The sequence below is a fragment of the Sinocyclocheilus grahami genome, unplaced genomic scaffold (genome assembly GCF_001515645.1).
Source record: "Sinocyclocheilus grahami isolate Dianchi unplaced genomic scaffold, SAMN03320097.WGS_v1.1 scaffold958.1, whole genome shotgun sequence".
NCBI classification, from domain to species: Eukaryota; Metazoa; Chordata; class Actinopteri; order Cypriniformes; family Cyprinidae; genus Sinocyclocheilus; species Sinocyclocheilus grahami.
The window spans coordinates 503,916-524,084 of NW_015506137.1; the positions used below are offsets into that span (position 1 = coordinate 503,916).

A 20,169-nucleotide genomic window follows, 5' to 3' on the forward strand; every position below is an offset into this window, starting at 1 on the left:
ACTCTCATTTAGTAAAAGCCAACAAATCCGCTGGGAATCTACAGCTAGGAAACACTCTCGCACACTTTGCATAAGCACTTAAAGAAATATATGAAATATAAACCTGTCAAAAGTAGCAGAAACCATCCATCTGCTGTGTGAAAGTGCTGCATGATTAAAATAAAATAAAATAAAATAATTTATGCCACAACTGTGATACAGTGCTAAATAAAATATATAATAAATATTAAAAATAAAATATATAAAATGAACGAACGAATGAATGAATGAATGAATGTCAGAAGCTGCAAAAACATGCCGGCCTATCTGCTGTGGGGTTAATAAAATAAATAACAGAAAATATAAACTAAAAATTTTTTAGGCAACAGCTGTGGGTTAGTTATAATAAATAATGAAAATAAATATATAAATAAATAAAACCAAAAGCAGCAGAAACATTGATTCATCTGTTGTGTTAGGGTGCTGTATGATTTAAAATAAAATAAAATAAAATAAAATAAAATAAAATAAAATAAAATTTAATTTAATTAAATGATGCCACAACTAAATAAACACACAAAATGTAATGTAATTATAAAAAAGGAACATTAAATTGTCAGAAGGCAGTCCATCTGCTGTGTGAAGGTGCTGCATGGTGCCCTGTAATTGTGTGAACGCTGTGGTGAACACGCATCCATCAGCGCAGGAGTGACAGAGGAGAAACACCTCTCGTTCTCGACCGCTCTCATTTTGACAAGCTCGTTCGCAAAACACATCACCTTCCAGGCAGGACTTCTCACAGCTCAGGGTCAAAGGTCACGACACTCACAGAAGGGTTCAATTAGCACACGCATATGATTTACATCAAAACTGACTCTATTTACTCTCCTAATTCACGTCCCAGGTATTACTGAGCACGATTCATCGGTTAAGTTAATTTGCTTAAAAAAATAATTTTAATACTAACCAACTGTTGGTTCATACTTGGCAATAATATCACAGCCCACTTTTTATGATCCAATCAAATCTTGATTGAGAAAATAAAGTTCAGTCCTACGTAATTTCCCACCAAATATTATCTTGCCCTCATAAAAAAGGAAATCAAATATTAGAAATAATTATAAATAAGTAGTTTAATATAAGTAGCATTTATAAATAAATAAATAAACAAACATGCAAGTACATGATTGCAGGTCACTGCTTTCATTCAATATATCAGAAGTCATTTAAAGGTGCTGTATGTAGGATTGACACCGAGTGGTTGAACTAGGTATTGCAGTCCAAATTCAAAATATTGGGGTTTTTTCACCCGACGCCTCCTCCTCAGACTTGACGCACACGCAGGTTGCCAGATTGACGACGCCAACAGGAACGAGTGCACTTGACGATGAATGAAATTAAATACACTTTGTTTTTCGCCAACTGGCAACCCGGGCTGCCGAAATACAATTGGGTAAACTGGCAGTGGGCGGGTTTCACAAACCAAAACAGAGACTGACATTCCGGCCCGGAACGCACATTTTCAAAGGAGAATAACTGACTGTAGCGTTGTTTTTCAGATAAACAAATAAGTTAAAGGGTTACTCCACCACAAAATGAAAATTTGGTCATTAATCACTTACCCCCATGTCGTTCCAAACCCGTAAAAGCTTCGTTCGTCTTCGGAACACAATTTAAGATATTTTGGATGAAAACTGGGAGGCTTGTGACTGTCCCATTGACTGCCAAGTAACTTACACTGTCAAGCTCCAGAAAAGTATGAAAGACATCGTCAGAGTAGTCCATCTGCCATCAATGGTTCAACCGTAACGTTATGAAGCGACGAGAATACTTTTTGTACGCGAAGAAAACAAAAATATTGACTTTATTCAACAATTCGTAGCACCATTTTGGAGAATATCTGCTGAACGCAAGCAGCGTACGCTCTTCTGTGTCAGCCGCGCCACACGGATACGTTTTCTACATGTATTTACGCTTTGATTTGAACGAAAACAGCGCATCCAGCTGACACAGAATATCAGCGAATATTCTCCAAAATGGCGCTACGGTGATGCGGAGAGACACAGAGGAGACGAATTGTTGAATAAAGTCGTTATTTTTGTTTTCTTCGCGTACAAAAAATATTCTCATCACTTCATAACGTTACCGTTGAACCACTGATGGCAGATGGACTATTCTGACGATGTCTTTCATACTTTTCTGGAACAGAAAAGTATCTCGCGGCCTTGCGGTTTTCATCCAAAATATCTTGAATTGTGTTCCGAAGACGAACGAAGCTTTTACGGGTTTGGAACGACATGGGGGTAAGTGATTAATGACAAAATTTTCATTTTGGGGTGGAGTAACCCTTTAACTTAGTATGTTTCTTAAATACCTGGAAACATATTATGGTATTTTTATGCTTTAGTAGAGTCAAAAACTTACATACAGCACCTTTAATAACAAAACACAAGTGTTGCATTCTCATTGTTGCCACATGGGGCGCTGTGGCATCATTAGACTTCTTCTATGGTATTTTTCGGTCCTAAGCTTACTTCTTAAGCTAAACACAGTAATTGATTCATTAGCGTAAGGCAGTTTACAACCGGTTTAGAAGTTCGGCTGACATTAGAAGTACAATCAGAGTGCAAAAATAGATCTATACAAACAAAACAACACACGATGGCCTTCTCCGTGTTGGCAAATGACATGTGAAGCGTGACATGTGAACTGAACAGCTGATCTGCTGAAGTAAATCCCGTCAGATCTTAATGACAGACCTCAGCATCTACAACAAACCCACAGAACAGGAGGTGCACTCGTACACGGCCCTCAGCGATCGGGAAAAACACACTTTTATCCTCAAAACACACACGAGCACACAGATGTCACACCGCAAAACACATGTTCAGGTAATATGGCACCTTCAAAAGGTTTCCTTGGAGAATTCTTCAAAATATGACAACACCAACAACCTACCTTTCATATTTCATTTAGGAATAAACTCTTTTAAGCTTATAACTTCTCAGTGTTTTACTACAAAACTAACCCGTTTTTAATCGACTTGCCTGGTTAAATAAATAAACAGGGCTCCTGGAAAAATAAATCAATTAAGGAGCCACTGGCTCCTATAAGAAACAAATTTAGACGCCAGATTATTTTTTCTAGGTGCCACAGAATAAATGGGTTTTATTTATTTTTATTTTTTAACACTTTAACATTTCAGTCATACGGCATTGTGTTTATGTCTCCCCTCCTTTTACAGCATCAGCATTTTAAGGTTCACTTAAAATAGGAACTAAACAGTCACAAAGAATTGTTTATTGCACAGAATCTGTGCCAATATCACATCACTTGGCCATCGAGTGTAGTTTGGGCTCCTCCTCAATGCATCTTATAAATGTTGTCATATGTCTTACACACATCCCGTCTGTTTTTTATTCATTAGTAACATGAAATTATATCGGAGCTGTTGAATTTGATCTTTAGCTCCTTGCTTTCTTTCTTATGTAGACAACAGGTTAAGTACAAATATGAACATGCAATATAGCACAAATATTTAGCTAAATGCTCCTCTTTATAGTTATTTTGTCCAAACTGACTAATGAGCTTATGGACGCCAAATGGTTGTTCTGAGGTAAATATTGTTATGTGATATTGTTTACACGTTTTTTTTTCACAGTTTGAAACAATAAATGAGCGATCAGTTCGATTAGGTTGTACTGTATCGTATAATATACCTTTTGATGTCCATTCATGTTTATTTCGTACTATAGTAGTAAAGAGAAAGATACGATGAGTTCACATGCCGCTTGAACTGAGGCTCTAAAGCGATCGCTCATGCCGCATTAAAGAGCGCCAAAACCGTATTTATTGTTTGCATTTCGTAAAGAATTTGGCAGAATTTTAAAGCTGATAGCCTACTTTGTTTATTAAAAGTTAACAAAGCTTATTGTGATTATTGGACGGCAAGTGTGCTAAAAATAATATGAAGTTCACGCATTTACAGAACACATATAGACTAAAGATCTTGATAACAAGAAGCCATATTAGTATCAGTTATAAATGAGAATTGTTAACGATACTGTTCATGTCCACACAGTGACAGCTCTTTACCTGTTGTAGTTTGTTCAAGTTGTGCACGAAATAGACACTGCTTTTCTGCATTTATCAGGACATTTTAATTCTGGAAGTGAACTAATCATTTAATAGAGTCCGTTTATTGAGGCAGTATAGTATCTCAGTATCTCAATAAATATGCAATTAAAGTCAAATCATAATTGTGCTTGTATTTGGTTCCTCTTCCAATAAGGTTTTATGTCTAGAGGTGCAATAGACACTAATGTGTATGTAACTGGTTTCAGCTCACCAGAACCTTCAACCTGTCCTCATCTCATTTGAGAATTTGTTTTAGATCCTGGCATCCCAATCAGACTTCTTAACTTGCCTAAATTGCCTGGTCAACTTGGTTTGTAATTTACTAGTAACCATACGATGACCAAACGGTTCTTTTCAGCAGGGGACCTAGTATGGAGTGGCGACTATGCATTAAAACATGAACTAGCTGGTTAATATAGTCAGTTTATTGGGACAGAATGGTAGCATCCCAATAAAGATGCTTGTAAATGAAGTCAAATCATAATTGTGCTTGTATTCGGTTCCTCTTCCAATAAGCTTTATGTCTGGAGGTACAATAGACACTATTGTGTGCCTAACCCGGCTTCGGCTCAGCAGAACCTTCAACCTGTCCTCGTCTCAGGCAGTTAGAGAAAAAGACTGAAGTCTTGTAAACGTTGGAGAATGTGTTGGCCGTGGCTCTCCGGCTTGGCTGCTGTTCCTGGCAGCTCGTTTCTCCATGTGGATCGCTTGTCACTTCTCCTGCTAATCTGCATGTGTTTCCAGCGAGACGTCTAGTACTGTAACGGCGGCCCGGTATCTGATTTTCACGAATTAGTTGTTGCTGTGATTGCCAAGTAATCGAGGAAAAGGTAGTTCATTTCACCTTTATCAGGGCTCCAGACTGCGACTAAAACGGTTGCACTTGCGACCAAAAATATTAATTTGTGAGTGATATTTTTGCTGAGATCGCCACTGGCGACTATATAAATTTACATGTTATGATTTAAAAAATTGCATGTACACTACCAGTCAAAAGTTTTTGAACAGTAAGATGTTTTATGTTTTTTTCAAAGAAGTCTCTTCTGCTCACCAAGCCTGCATTTATTTGATCCAAAATACAGCAAAAGCAGTAATATTGTGAAATATTTTTACTATTTAAAATAACTGCTTTCTATTTGAATATATTTATAAATTTACTTTAAAATGAGTTCAAAGCTGAATTTTTAGCATCATTACTCCAGTCACTTCACTTTTTAACCACAAATTCTCGTCTTGCACTAGCTCTGCATCCACGACTTCACGCATTGCGTAATCACGTTGGAAACATCATGCAAAAACTTCATCTCATTTTCTCCTCCAATTTCAAAATTGTCTGCAATTGTTGTTTTACCTTTTTTGACTTTATTTGCACGTTCGCTTTGTAAACACTGGGTCGGTACATTACGTGTGACCTTTCCAACGTGATTACGTAATGCATGAGGTCAATCTAGTGCAAGATGAGCATTTGTGGTTAAAAAGTATATAACTTTTAATTTTTTTATTTCGCTAGATAAGACCCTTATTCCTCGGCTGGGATCGTGTCGAGCCCTTTGAAGCTGCATTGAAACTGCATTTTTAACCTTCAACCCGTTGATCCCCATTGAAGTCCACTATGTGGAGAAAAATCCTGCAATGTTTTCCTCAAAATCCTTAAATTATTTTCAACTAAAGAAAGACAGACATGAACATCTTGGATAACATGGGGGTGAGTAAATTATCAGGAAATTTTAATTCAGGAGTGAACTAATCATTTAACCAGCTACTTCACGCAAAAGCAACCTGCCAACTTTCCCCACAGTTCCCATAATGAAACGAAGAGTTTAGAGATCATGCGTATACCAATAAATTATGGAAGTTTGCTAGTTAAAGCTGCAGTCTGTAAGTTTTGCCTCTTTGGCCTCTTTGTCGCCATCTCTGTTTGAAACCTGCAATTTCACTTATTTTCGGAAATATCTTCTTTGTGTGGGTTGTGCACCGGCACGGCTCCTCAGCGTGGATGAATCTAATATTTTGATGTGTGGCTGTGAGTCACCTCACTGGTGTGGATACTGTACTTCGGAATCACACATGATAAGAATGATAAGAATTTTCACCAGATATTGTCATCTGAACAAGTAAGTCACATGTCTGCCCCTTTTGTTCTGACCAACTGAGGGAAAAAAAGCATTACAACACATCGCGCTACCAATGGTGATTCAATCTTAACGATCGCTTAGCTTATCAAAATAAGTTTAATTATTCCAGCTGCTGTGAGAAAAGGCCATTAATGATCCGCCACCTGCTGGATCCTCACGTGTGATATAGCCTACTAGCCGGGACAACTTCTTTATGTTTACAGGCGTGACGTAATGACGTGGCAGCATGCTCGAATTTCCCGTGAATTCCAACCAGTACCACTCAAATTAGAAAACATTATTATATGCTTACTGTTGTGAATCGGGCTAAAGTAAGGATTATGTACTGGTTATGTACTTTCTCAAAAATTTATTTTGGATCATTTTTAACCAAAAAAAAGTTACGGACTGCAGCTTTAAGCAAGTTAAGAAACCTAATTGGGACGTTGGGATCCAAAAGAAATTCTCCAACCCCAGGTGTTTACAAACTGAATGCAAGCACAATTATGATTCACTATGATTCATGACTTCACTTACAAGCATCTTTATTGGGATATAACCATTCTGTCCCAATAAATGGACTCCGTTAACCATCGAGTTAGGAGGGAGGGAGGTGTTGGTACTTATAGATGGCAAGTAATGGGATGCCCTCGTTAGCGCAGGGCTCACTGAGCCGGATGACAGACAGGCCGCTGGGGTCATGTGACAACATTACTCACTCCAGTGCCCTGCAAGACAGAAGAGGGAATCGAGGACATAGAGAGGCCGAGGGAACGAGGGGGAAACCGCAAAGAATCAAAGCAATTACGGTCTGATCCTAACGTCGCTTTTCTGCATCTCCACTAGAGCTCATGTGTTTGATGATTACCAGCGTTTATTTACATAGTGGTCCATTTACAAGCTCAAACGGGATCAAACGAGCCAACGTTTGGAGATAAATGAGAGAGAAGAGAGACAGAAAAAGACATTTTGAACAAGCCTTCGTGAGGACCTTCCCACATTAAAGAGCTCGAGACAGGCAGGTGAGCCGAGACAGAGAGCTGCATTTCTTTCAACTTCTGCCACTTCAAACGGCCCCATGAGGAGGTGACACCAGGAACTCAGCACCACAAACAAAGGTGCAGGGGCCACGAGGGGTAGAAGCCCAAGAAAAAAGACCCTTTGTGTCCCTGTTTTTGTAAAGAGTCACGCAGTAACTATTTCGCTCAGCATGATGCATAACAGCGCTTCTAAACTAACGGACCACGATCCAGTTCAGTTCTGAATTAACCAGTTATACAATATAAGAGTTTGGGAAGCAAAATAAAAACATGAAAATTAAGAAACATTTCTCATGTATTCTGTTCATGTATTCTCAAATTCATCTGTCACTTGGTAGTAGCCTGTCAAATTACACAGGTGCCAACATGCACTTGTTGACTTTGAATAAAACTAAAATAATAGAAAATATGACCCAGATGACATTAAATATGATTTCAAACAAATATAAACATGGTTTGTTCCAATTAGAATGTATTTTTATGAGATGAAAAATTGGTAGCTGAGAGTATGAAACTAGCAGAACTCAAGGCATAAATAAATCAATATTTCATCATCATTTAATAATAAAATAATAAAATCAGTTTTATAAAATCATTTATATATATACTTTTGTTTTGACACTTTTGTTTACTTATGTATGATACATAATTGTGGCTCTGTGTTGAATCACCGTCTAATGTAAAATCTAGTTCCTGAAGCCAAACCAGTTGAGAAACTTAAGATAATTCCTCCCCAAATAATATTTTCATATAAATTAATTTATGTTCTTGATGTAGGGATGTTTAGTTGAACTAACACTGCTCTAATAAACCATTACAGTCACCAGAGCTGGAGGAATAATGCTAGAGTATTAATAGATGTGAAGCGCTAGTTAAAACGGGAGGTCTGTTTCACTAATGAGTAATGAAGCTTAACACTGACATGAACTCTTTCATGCCCTTGTGGCTTTAATCAGCCGATGTGAGAACAACCAACAAACGCTGCTCGCTCTCCTTCCTCCTCAGGGCTTCACGTACTGCACGGCAATCCCACAGTTAATGAGATTGAGAAAGGTTTCTGCTTTCCCAGCCACTAGCCTGATTGCATACTGCCCACCTCTGTTAACATTTGATTCACTCAGAAAGCTTTGTTCTAGAAGTTTCCCTGTACTTAAATTGTTAAAATGAAGGAGAAACGGACCCCCTCCTTCTGCAGCGTCTTTTGTGTTGGTCTAAACCCAACACTCTCTAAAACTCCCTGACCAGTGACCCACTCACCCGCGTCGTAAAGAGGTTTGGGGGTCACGGGTTCACAACAAGGTGATCCGCGGGTGGCGTTCGGTTTCAAAGGCTTGATACTTCACCTCGGATCTCAGCTCTCAAAGATCGAGCAGCAGTGAACTAAATGCGGCTAATTAGCATAGCAATCGAGAAGTGAAAGAAAACAAGTGAAAGGCATCGCAACACTTATGGTGTGTGCACATCAAAAGCAAAATTAATTATTAGCGTGAGTAGATTACAAACAGACGTGAATTGGGCGATGCCTTTGTTGCATAAGTTGAAAAATGTGAATACGAGCAGAAAATTTGCATGACGTGTTGTCGCACTAGCCAATCAGCGAAGAGCTTATTGACATGTCCAGTTTGACACGTCCGGTTGTATCAGAAAATGTTTTTTATGTTTTTATTCGTGCGTGAAAAATATCCCGTGAGTAATCTAGAGTGAGTAACGTGTTTCAAATATTCGCTTCACTTTTGGTGTGAACACACCATTCCAGTACTACACACACTATATTGGGATTTCATGAAGAACTGGAGGGTTTTCTTTTACAGTCATGTGGGATTAAATAAATACCCCTCAATGAACCTGATTCTGTGTTTAGGCAGCTAATGTCACGGACAAGAAGGAAACCAGCTACGCAAGCTCACATTACCATCCTCATCAGCTTTGACATTTCAGTTTAACGCACGACTAACCGCCAGACAAAAACACAGGCATGAAAGCGTAGGGAAAGTGTCTTACCATTCCATAGCCACATTCGGTCCCATCAGCGAGTGGCATGTGCTGCGTACGACATCCTTTATGGTCGCCCTCCGCACTGGTGCACCAGAGACGCTTGCACTGTTTCTGCAATCGACGAAAGTCATTTCAGTCAAAACTGGGGAAATAATGACTTGAACATTGGTAAATTTAACCCTACTCAAGTACTCGAGAGTTTTCTTGATATGGGTACAATCTAAAATACAGTTAATGGGATAGTTCACCCAAAAATTTAAATCCCCCCATGATTTATTCACCCTCAAGCCAGATGTACATGACTTTCTTTCAGACGAATACAATCTGAGTTATATATAAAAAAAATGTCCAGGCTCTTCCAAGCTTTATAATGGCAGTGAATGGTTGTTGAGATTTTGAAGACCAATAAACTGAATCCATCCATCATAAAAAAAGTGCTCCAGACGGCTCCGGGGGTTATTAAATGCCTTCTGCAGAGAATCGATGATTTTGTGTAAGAATAATATCGCCTACGCCCAACATCATTCGCTGGAATGCTACTCTCTCATGAACGTGCATACGAAAGTTAGTGAAGCAAGAGATTACAGTATATAAAGTTTGACCCCCCCAAGGCCTTAACCCCTCAGAGCCGTGTGGAGCACTTTTTATGATGGATTTATGCACTTTTTTGGGCTTCAAAATCTCAACAGCCATTCACTGCAATTATAAAGCTTGGAAGAGCCAGGATATTTTTTATAAATTTAATTTAATACATAACTCGGATTGTATTCGTCTGAAAGAAGAAAGTCATATACACCTTGGATGGCTTGAGGGTGAGTAAACCATGGGGTAATTAAAATTTTTAAACAAACTATCCCTTTAAGTTGCTTGTATGGACAATGGATTAAGATGGTTAGCTAAACAAGTCTTGAGACTGCAAGAACTCAGAGACCAGAAGAAGAGATGAACAATGGGAGAACTGAACAGGGGGTTAAAGAAACAGCTCTGGTATTCCCTTGTTAAATGACTAAACGGCCTCCCAAAACGATGATGGACTAATGTACAAAGGAACCTTGTTTTAGGATCTCTTGTTAACAGGGATGAGTCGTTAAAGGGGATGCCCGTTTTAAACAAGTTGGCATGATTCTTTAGGGCCTTCATGAAATGTCTGCAATGTACTTTGGTTAAAATTCCTCAATGGTCGTGTAAAACAAAACCCTTTTACCGTTAGCCCTTTTTCATTGGTGCCATGACCTGGATGGGAGTGAGGCTTAGGGGGGTGAGCGTAACGGAGGCCACCGAGTAGGTAGTAACCCTTGTTAGTGCGTCCACCTCCCATGCCGGACAAACGGGTTCGAGACCCACTCGGAACAAGAACGAGGCGTGGCGGTGAGGACCCAGGAGAGAGGGGTTACACTAACACATATTATATGCAAATGCACCTGATGTCCCCTTTAAATGGGTCATGAACTGAGAAACCAAAATTCCCTTGATCTTTTGAAATATAAGACGTCATTGTACTATAAAAACATCCTGTAAGTTTCAGAACTCAAAACTTTGTCTTTAGTCTAAAAACAGCTTATATTGAAGGCAGTTTGCCAAAACCACAGCTTGCGGAGGCGGTGCTTATCCACACTATTACATCATAGAGTACTATGAGGTAATAGTGTGGATAAGCACCGCCTCCGCAGTAGAAGATCGACATCACTGCCTGTTTAGCCCCGCCCACTTCCTGATAAACTGGCACTAAATATCACTAAGAAAAGTAGGAGAAGCCACTGAATATAATCAATTTCATATATAATAAATTACTTGCGGCTCAGAGTGAGCATACAAAGCACAATAAATGCAGTCATTGCTTTTGGAGGTGGATGCCTGCTGTTTGGGAACGCAGTCGTGTAAGACTATTATACAGAAATACTTTGATGACAGACTTTGCTCTGGCATTTCAGAATAACCATACATCCCATGATGCAAATCACATGACTTTTTTGATGTGCTTGGAGGAATTTATTCGCCAATTGCATTTCCATCTCCCATTATTCGCATTAACCCTTTTTCGCACAAGACAAAAACCGCCTCAAGCGAGCGTAAAAACTTTTTTCCGAATTAAGGGATATTTTTTTGCATAAAGAATTTGCGAATAAGCACCGTTTCAAACGAGTCAAAGAAAACACAATTGTCACTTCCTGATAAACTGGCACTAAATATCACTAAGAAAAGTGAGAGAAGCTACTTAATATAATAATTTTCATGTATAATAAAATGACTTGCGCCTCTGAGCGAGCAGATGAAACACAATAAATGTGGTCATTGCTTTTGTAGGCGGATGCCTGATGTTTGGGAACGCAGTCATGTAAGAAATTTCTGTGGGCAGTTATACAGAAATACTTTGACGACACTTTGCTCGGCATTTCAGAATGACCATAACAATATTTCAGATGCTGTGCAACGAGATCACTGGTAAGTCTGGTTATGCCGTCCCATAGCGCAAATCACATGACTTTTTTGATGTGCTTGGAGGAATTTATTCGCCAATTGCATTTCCATCTCCCATTATTCGCATTAACCCTTTTTCGCACAAGACAAAAACCGCCTCAAGCGAGCGTAAAAACTTTTTTGCGAATTAAGGGATATTTTTTTCAAAATTTGGTGTTTCCATCACTCGTTTCTCATGCGATACTTCAAAATGCGTATTAAAAGAGGGTGACGGAAACATAGCTAATGCGTGGTGGAAGTAGATTTAGATGTCATACCATAAACGGACAGACTTGGGAGCCGGGGCCGAACATGAGTTCACACTGCCGGTTGGCATTGTAGAGTTGACCTGGAAGCTGGCTGGGAAGGTTATACATCCTCCCCAAAGGCTCGTCCAGGAGACATTCACCATAACCAGTGCTAAAAAGAAAAAAAAAAACAGATATCAACATATTCATCAAGGAGAACTCTAGCGATAGCTTCAGGTGGGTTTCTTCATCCTCAGAAGCCTGGAGGAAGTACTATTGTAAAGCATTTAGTGTTTTATGCATCAACTCGCAATGGATAATTATGAATGCAGTCTTTCTGATTTCACCTGGCGTCTGAAGGTCAAGTGTAATATGGAGGCAGCGGTGGGTGGTCTGCTTTGTTACCTGTGAGTAACTGATTGAATGGACCTCAGCCAACACAAAGGCTGCATTTCACCCTAGTAAAGACAGTGCTGTTTAACAATGCTGGGTCTCCAAGAATCAACTCAACGGTGCCAAAACCAACGTTTCAACAACGTCATGACATATACGTCCCACCACACCCTTCCTTTGAAACGCATAAAGGAGTTACAAAAGAGCAGGGCACCACATTGGAGCTCATTGAATTGTTGGGCTTAACGTCTCTGAATGGCTCTTTCAGCCAGAGAGAGAACAAAATAAACCTCCTTTCTCCATTCGCCAACTCAGCTTTCTGCAAGGGAGAACGGAAATCGGGGCTCAGAATAGCCGTGTGATGTAATTACGTGAGTTGTTGATGTTGCTGGTTCAATTTGTCCTTGGCTTTGAGACTAAACACCTGCGTCAGCTGATTTAGTCCTCTCATTACCTCGCTCACCCTTCACTCCCACTCCACACACCCTACAAGACACCTTTGTCTTTACGAGGAGGAAAACGGACACTACTCGAGGTGCATGCGTCCTTCTGCGGGACTCATTTATCCATCAGAGTAACGATGACAGCGCAGTATGCTCTCGTCTCTCCGCACCTCGCCATCAGCTCGTGAGAGTTTGAGTTATGAGTTCATCAAATCAGCAAGACTGAGGCTGACAGAAACCCTTCATGCCATTGCAAAGCAAAGAGCGATAAGATTACAGTAAACTGAGACCGTCAGATCTCCAAGTATCTCACAGCTACGCTCAAGTGAGTGTGAGCATGTGAATTCAGGCTCTTTCGCATGATTAGAACCGCAAACACTGGACAATTTGCATCCTAACACTGGAGTTAAAGAGACAGTTCATCCAAAACAGAAAGTTTGTGAACGCTGAAGAAGATATGTGACCCTGGAGCACAAAAGCAGTCTTAAGTCGCTGGGGGATATTTGTAGCAATAGTCAAAAATACATTGTTTGGGTTAAAATTATCCATTTTTCTTTTATGCCAAAAATCATTAGGATATTAAGTAAAGACCATGTTAAAATTTTGTACATTTACTACCGTAAATATATCAAAACTTAATTTTTGTTTAGTAATATGCATTGCTAAGAACTTAATTTGAACATCTTTAAAGATGATTTTCTCAATATTTAGATTTTGTTGCACCCTCAGATTCCAGATTTTCAAATAGTTGCATCTCAGCCAAATGTTGTGCTATTCTAACAAACCATACATCAATGGAAATCTTCAGCTTTCAGATGATGCATAAATCTCAATTTCATAAAAATGGACCCTTATGACTGGTTTTGTGGTCGAGGGTCACATATTTTGATGAATGTTGTGTTCAATCCCCATTGGAACCCACTAATATATACTGTCTATATACACTGTATAAATTTCGCAAAATATCTTTTCACAACAGAAAGAAAATCGTACCAGTTTGGAAAGACACGGGGGTGAAGTTCCACCTGAGATTTTAAATTATTTTTTTTATAATTTACCAACACATTTGCATGTTCATGGTAGTCTGATGTTGAATGTAGCATCCTATGACCCCTTTAATGCAAAGAGAAGCGTCTGAGATACAGAGCTAGCGGGTTTCTCCAATCGTCTGCGTGCGTTTGTGGACCCTGTAGGTCACGGAGTGGAAAAATGACAAGAAAATGGAATTTGATTTTGTTTCCAAAATCGCAGATCTTCCAGTAACAAGCTGATTTTTCCAATGCAAAAAAAATACAAATACTCCATCACAGTTTTGTATAGTATTGTACAGCCGAGTGAACAGGGTTAATAATCAAACACATTAACTTAAACTGCTTTGGGATTCTGAGAAGTCATTAATAGATTAAAAACTCACAGCCACTAACAATAATGTGCAAATGAGTTGTTTTGATTAATCCGAGGGTCTTCCAGCCGGATCAAATGTGTGTGCATGCAGTGTTTTTTCTCTTTAATCTCCTCACAGGAGAGTGTTGAGTCTTGAAGAGCTCTTGAGGTTCAGTCAAAACACAGATGCACTTGAGCGGTTCTGGACGACTTTCAACACTTTACATTGCTTTTCCCACCAATGACCAGAGCTCCTGTAGCAAATGCATATGCTTTCCTCTAATGCACTGTCTGTCTGTTTTTGATCAAACCTTTCAATTCAGAAAAGAAACAACACAAATGTCAGCATTTTCTCAAAGCAATGAGATTACGAGCAGAGCAAACAGAGTCTGCTGCTTTCCTCCTGAGAAAAACACACCCAAATAATCTAGCGTTTCAGAGGACATCTCAACAATATGTCACACTTCTCAAAAATATCTAAGTCTCCTGAGCTATGAAAAAGCAACATTTGTGCAATACAATTGTCCTCCTATAGAAGAAATTACTGAAACTATCAGCCAAAAGCACTTGATATTAAAAAAACAGTCCTAAAGTAAATATAAACGGTGTCCACAAACCATTTAACAAATGATTGAAACTAGCAACAAAAGCACTTGATATTAATAAAAATAATAATTATTATTATTATTATAAAGCCAACATAAACAGTGATCACAAACCTTTTTACGTGTGCAATGTGTTGTATTGCTTAGTGAAACAGAATAAATAATTAGGAAAACATACAGAAGAAATTACAAAAAAATAATTACCGAAATTATCAACCAACAGCATATTACAAAACTGCCCTACGTTGGAAAAAAATTACATTTCAAAGTTGTTAATAAAATAAAGATCATTAGAGTATATTTTACAAGAAAATACTATTTTAGTTTTCTACTTTTAAATTAATGTTTCAGAACGAAAATTGGTTTTAAAACCATTTCAACATAAACAATGTTCATGAACCAACTCACTACTAGTTAAAATATCCCAATATGGAGATGTAAACAATAAGCAAAGTCAAAAACAAAAACAGATGCTTCTTTTTCTTTTAAATAACACACCGATTAATCAATTAATCACATGCAACCAGGAAAATGTGTTTTTTTTAAAAAGTAAATGACTAAATAATATATCTTTCATATGTTTTTTATATATATATATATATATACATACACACACTGCTTCTTTTTCTTTTAAATAACACACCGATTAATCAATTAATCACATGCAACCAGGAAAATGTATTTTTTTTTTAAAAGTAAATGACTAAATAATATATCTTTCATATGTTTTTTATATATATATATATACATACACACACTGCCGCTCAAAAGTGTGGGATCAGTAAGACTTGTAATGTTTTTAAAGAAGTGTCTTCTGCTCATCAAGACTGCATTTATTTGATCAAAAATACAGAAAAAAACAGTAATCTTGCAAAATGTTATTACAATATAGAATAATGGTTTCTATTTTAATATCCTTTAAAATATAATTTATTTCTGTGATGCAAAGCTGAATTTCCATCAGCATCATTACTCCAGTATAAAGTGTCACATGATCTTCAGAAATCATTCTAATATGCTGATTTATTATTAGCATTATCAACAGATGTGCTGCCAAATATTTTTCTGGAAACTGCGATTCTTTTTTCAGGATTCTTTGATGAATAAAAAGTTAAAAAGAACAGCATTTATTCAAAATATAAATCTTTTCTAACAATATAAATCTTTGCCGTCACTTCTTAACAATTTAACACGTCCTCGCTGAATAAAAGTTTTAATTTCTTTCAAAAGAAGAAAGAATAAAAATGTACCGACTCCAAACTTTTTAAAAAGGAAGTGTATATTTTTAGAAAAGATTTCTATTTTAAATAAATGCTCTTCTTTTGAACTTTTTATTCATCAAAGAATCCTGAAAAAAGTATCGCAGCTTCCAAAAAAAATATGAAGCAGCAACAGTTTCAACATTGATAATAAATCAGCATATTATACTGATTTCTGAAGATCGTGTGACACTGAAGACTGCAGTAATGATGCTGAAAATTCATATTGCATATTGTACATCAAATGTATATTAAAATAGAAAAACATTATTTTACATCATAATAATATTTCACAATATTACATTTTTTCCTGTATTTTTGATCAAATAAATGCAGCCTAGATGAGCAGAAGAAACTCGTTCTGATCCCAAACTTTGAACGGTAGTGTGTACATACGTGTACACACGTTTCATTAGTCTTTTCTTTGCATTCCTAAACCTTGTTGAGTTTCTTCTAGGCTGCGTAAGCTGTCGATCCACAACCCTGACCCTGATCCGCAGGCCTTTGACTGCTGGAGCCACTGGAGCGCAGACGAGATCAAAGGGTCACGTCCCGAGAGAATCTAATTATAACTGACACTTCCTGTCTTACAGCAAAGCCCTTCAGCTGCGTCTCCTTCCGCTCCGGACCCCTCAATGAGCCGTCGCCCCGGGTTACGTCTGCCGAGGGGCCAAGAACGCCAGCGACTAAATGACTGTCCGGCTCCCAGAGAGAAAGCAGACAGACTCAGACCAGAGCGGGACAGGAAGAGCTGCTCTCAAAGGGGAAGTGCAATTTTGAGCTCTGAGGAGCGTGACCTGTTGAGGATTTGCTCAGAGCTCAATTTAACTTAAAAACCACTGCGCTGACATCTGATATTAGCACACTGACATGCAAAACACCAACGGCCTGCTGGGAAAACCACGTCACAGCAGCTGCATTGACCAGATAATCCAGTTCCCTACCAACCAGCTGACCAAGACCAATTGTTCAATTACCTAAACTAACTAAACTAATGGGATTTTCCATACAGCCGAGTGAGAAATGTTTTAAAACTGACTTTAAATACTGTGAATACAAATCTGGAATGGGAATTTCATTCATATGTACCAGGGATTCCCAAGGTTTTTCTTTTTTGGGTTTTTTTTTGTCAGCCGAACTCCTTAGATGTAGAATATTTACTTGAAGAACCCTCTGTGATTTTAGGTTAACATATTAATAATTTAAAATAAATATTTTGTTGTAATACATATTATAATATACTAAAATATTTTATTTTGTTTTTATTTAAAAATTATTTAAGCATTAATTATTTATTAATGCATTTTTAAGATTTAATTAATTATTAGCCCAACCCAAACCTAAACTCAGTGTTGTTATTGTAAACTAAAACTAAAACCTTTACAAATCAATTTTGGTAATTGAAATATATCTAAATAAAATTAAAACATACATATTAGATAATAAACATAAAATGTTGCCAGTTTAAGTACTAAAATTACTAAAACTACAACTGAAATAAAAAATAATTAACGCTATATATAAAAACTAATAAAAATGACACAAATAATTTACTCAAACTTAAATTAAAAAGGAAATATAAAAATATTTTTTATAATAAAATATTATTAGAATTAAAAAATGTTTTAACAAATACTAAAATAGCATGTAAATAATACTAAAATAACACTGTTTAACCAAACTAATAACCATCTCCAACCAACTATAAACCATGCCAAACCAGATTCCAACTTAAGCTGGATTTTCTTTAATTTCCTGCTATTAAATAACAAACGTTTTCAAACAGACTTGTACTTTCATTAAAAATGTGTAATGGGACTTTAACTGGAATCTCATTCATATAAACGGATCCAGAGTAGATTGAACTGATGGCAGATGTAACTGAGCACCTACTCCAGGAAATCCGTGATGTATTTGCGGCTGCATTTGGACCAGGACCAGGGGCTGGTGTCGTAGTTGAGGGTCGGGGCCATGACGTGGTACTGATGCTTGATTCCCGCCTCGCGGCACTTCGGACTGTCGTCATGAGGCATGTTGAAGCTGAAACACACACAACATACAGTTCAGCAGATGCTTCTCACAAACACTTCAGGACATTTGTTTCTGCACTTCCACATATGAGGATATGAGAAATATGAAAGTACTGCAATTGTATCATGGTAAAATTATGATCATAGCATGGTAACTGGATAAATAGCATCATTACCATATTCAAAAGCTATTAATTATTTTAAGATACCTCAAAGAATGGCACATAGTAGGACCACGGTATTGTGTATGGAAGCTTATTTCCTCCGCGGAACAAAAAAATTAAGAAAGCAATTCTGACTTTTTTTACTTGCAAGTCTGAGAAAAGTCTGAATTGTGGGGGAAGAAAGTTGAATAACTTTTTTTATTATTATATGTAGATGATTATATGTATTATACTGAGATGTAAACTCAGAATTCCGAGAAAACTCAAAATTGCGAGACGTAAGCTCAGAATTCCAAGAAAATAAAAAATATCTAAATTGCGAGACGTAAACTTAGAATTCCAAGAAAAAAATAAAAATTGCGAGATGTAAACTTAGAATTCCAAGAAAAAAATAAAAATTGCGAGATGTAAATTCAGAATTTTGAGGGGAAAAAAATCAGAATTGCGAGATGTAAACTCAGAATTCCGAGAAAAAAACTCAAAATTATGAGATGTAAACTAAGAATTCTGAGAAAACTCAAAATTGCGAGACGTAAACTCAGATTTCTGAAAAAAGCTCAGAATTCCAAGAAAATAAAAAATATCTAAATTGCGAGACGTAAACTTAGAATTCCAAGAAAAAAGTAAAAATTGCGAGATGTAAATTCAGAATTTTGAGGAGAAAAAAATCAGAATTGCGAGATGTAAACTCAGAATTCCGAGAAAAAAACTCAAAACTATGAGATGTAAACTAAGAATTCTGAGAAAACTCAAAATTGCGAGACGTAAACTCAGATTTCTGAAAACAGTTAAAATTCAGCTGTAAACTCAGAATTCCAAAAAAAAAAAGAATTTAAAATTACGAGACGTAAACTCAGAATTCCAGGAAAACAACTCAAAATTGCGAGATGTACATTCAGAATTCCGAGAAAAAAGTCAGAACTATGAGATGTTAACTCAGAATTCAGAAAAAAATTGAGATGTAAACTCAGAATAAAAAAAAAAAAAGAATTTAAAATTACGAGACGTAAACTCAGAATTCCAGGAAAACAACTCAAAATTGCGAGATGTACATTCAGAATTCCGAGAAAAAAGTCAGAACTATGAGATGTTAACTCAGAATTCAGAAAAAAATTGAGATGTAAACTCAGAATAAAAAAAAAAAAAGACTTTAAAATTACGAGATGTAAACTCAGAATTCCAAGAAAAAAATAAAAAAATTATGAGATGTGAATTCATAATTCCGAGAAAATAAAAATATCTAAATTGCACGATGTAAACTTAGAATTCCGAGAAAAAAGTAAAAATTGCGAGATGTAAATTCAGGATTCTGAGAAAAAACTCAAAATCATGCAATGAAAATTCAGATTTCCGAGAAAAGAAAAAACGTTGTAATTTTGTAATTACGAAATTACTAAATTTTTCCTTTGAATTGTGTTATATATTGTGTATAAAAAGTCCAAAAGTCACTATTACATTTTTTATATTTTTTACCATAATTTTGTGTCAATGCTGTAATATGTGCGACTGTCAACAGGACATGAAACCTCTTTTTATTACAGACAGGAAGAGTCCAGCAATAAAATCTTAAAATAAAAGCTGCATTGAGGCGAATCTGATGTCAGAGTCCAGAAACAGCTGTGAAATCAGACACACGACAGCTACAGCACGACGAGAACGCAGCTGTGTTGATGCACATCCTTCAGACGCCATCTGTGAGGCTTCCTCCGCACGTTAAAACACATTTCACATGTTACATTCGTGAAATACTTTTGCTGTCCGAATCGGTTTCAGTTCATGAACATCTGTGCCGCTCATGTAAAGAGCTTGAGCAAAAAATGAATCTTCTCTCATCATTTATTCACACTTAAATCATTCAAACCCCATTTCTTCAGTGGGCAATATTCACACTGCTTTTATTACACTTTTATAGAAATGTTTTG

The 20,169-nt window shown here is 37.1% G+C and overlaps 1 protein-coding gene across 1 annotated transcript in view; it reads right to left on the reverse strand.

Moving 5' to 3' along the window:
- Window positions 1-20,169, reverse strand: part of LOC107564742 (A disintegrin and metalloproteinase with thrombospondin motifs 20-like) — a 97,830-nt gene that overhangs the window by 59,282 nt on the left and 18,379 nt on the right. Inside the window, exons 6-8 of the mRNA XM_016249888.1 lie at window positions 17,947-18,093; window positions 12,001-12,142; window positions 9,272-9,376 (exon numbers count right to left, since the gene is read on the reverse strand). Of these exons, the coding sequence (XP_016105374.1) occupies window positions 9,272-9,376; window positions 12,001-12,142; window positions 17,947-18,093 (394 nt within the window). The remainder of the gene's footprint in view (window positions 1-9,271; window positions 9,377-12,000; window positions 12,143-17,946; window positions 18,094-20,169) is intronic.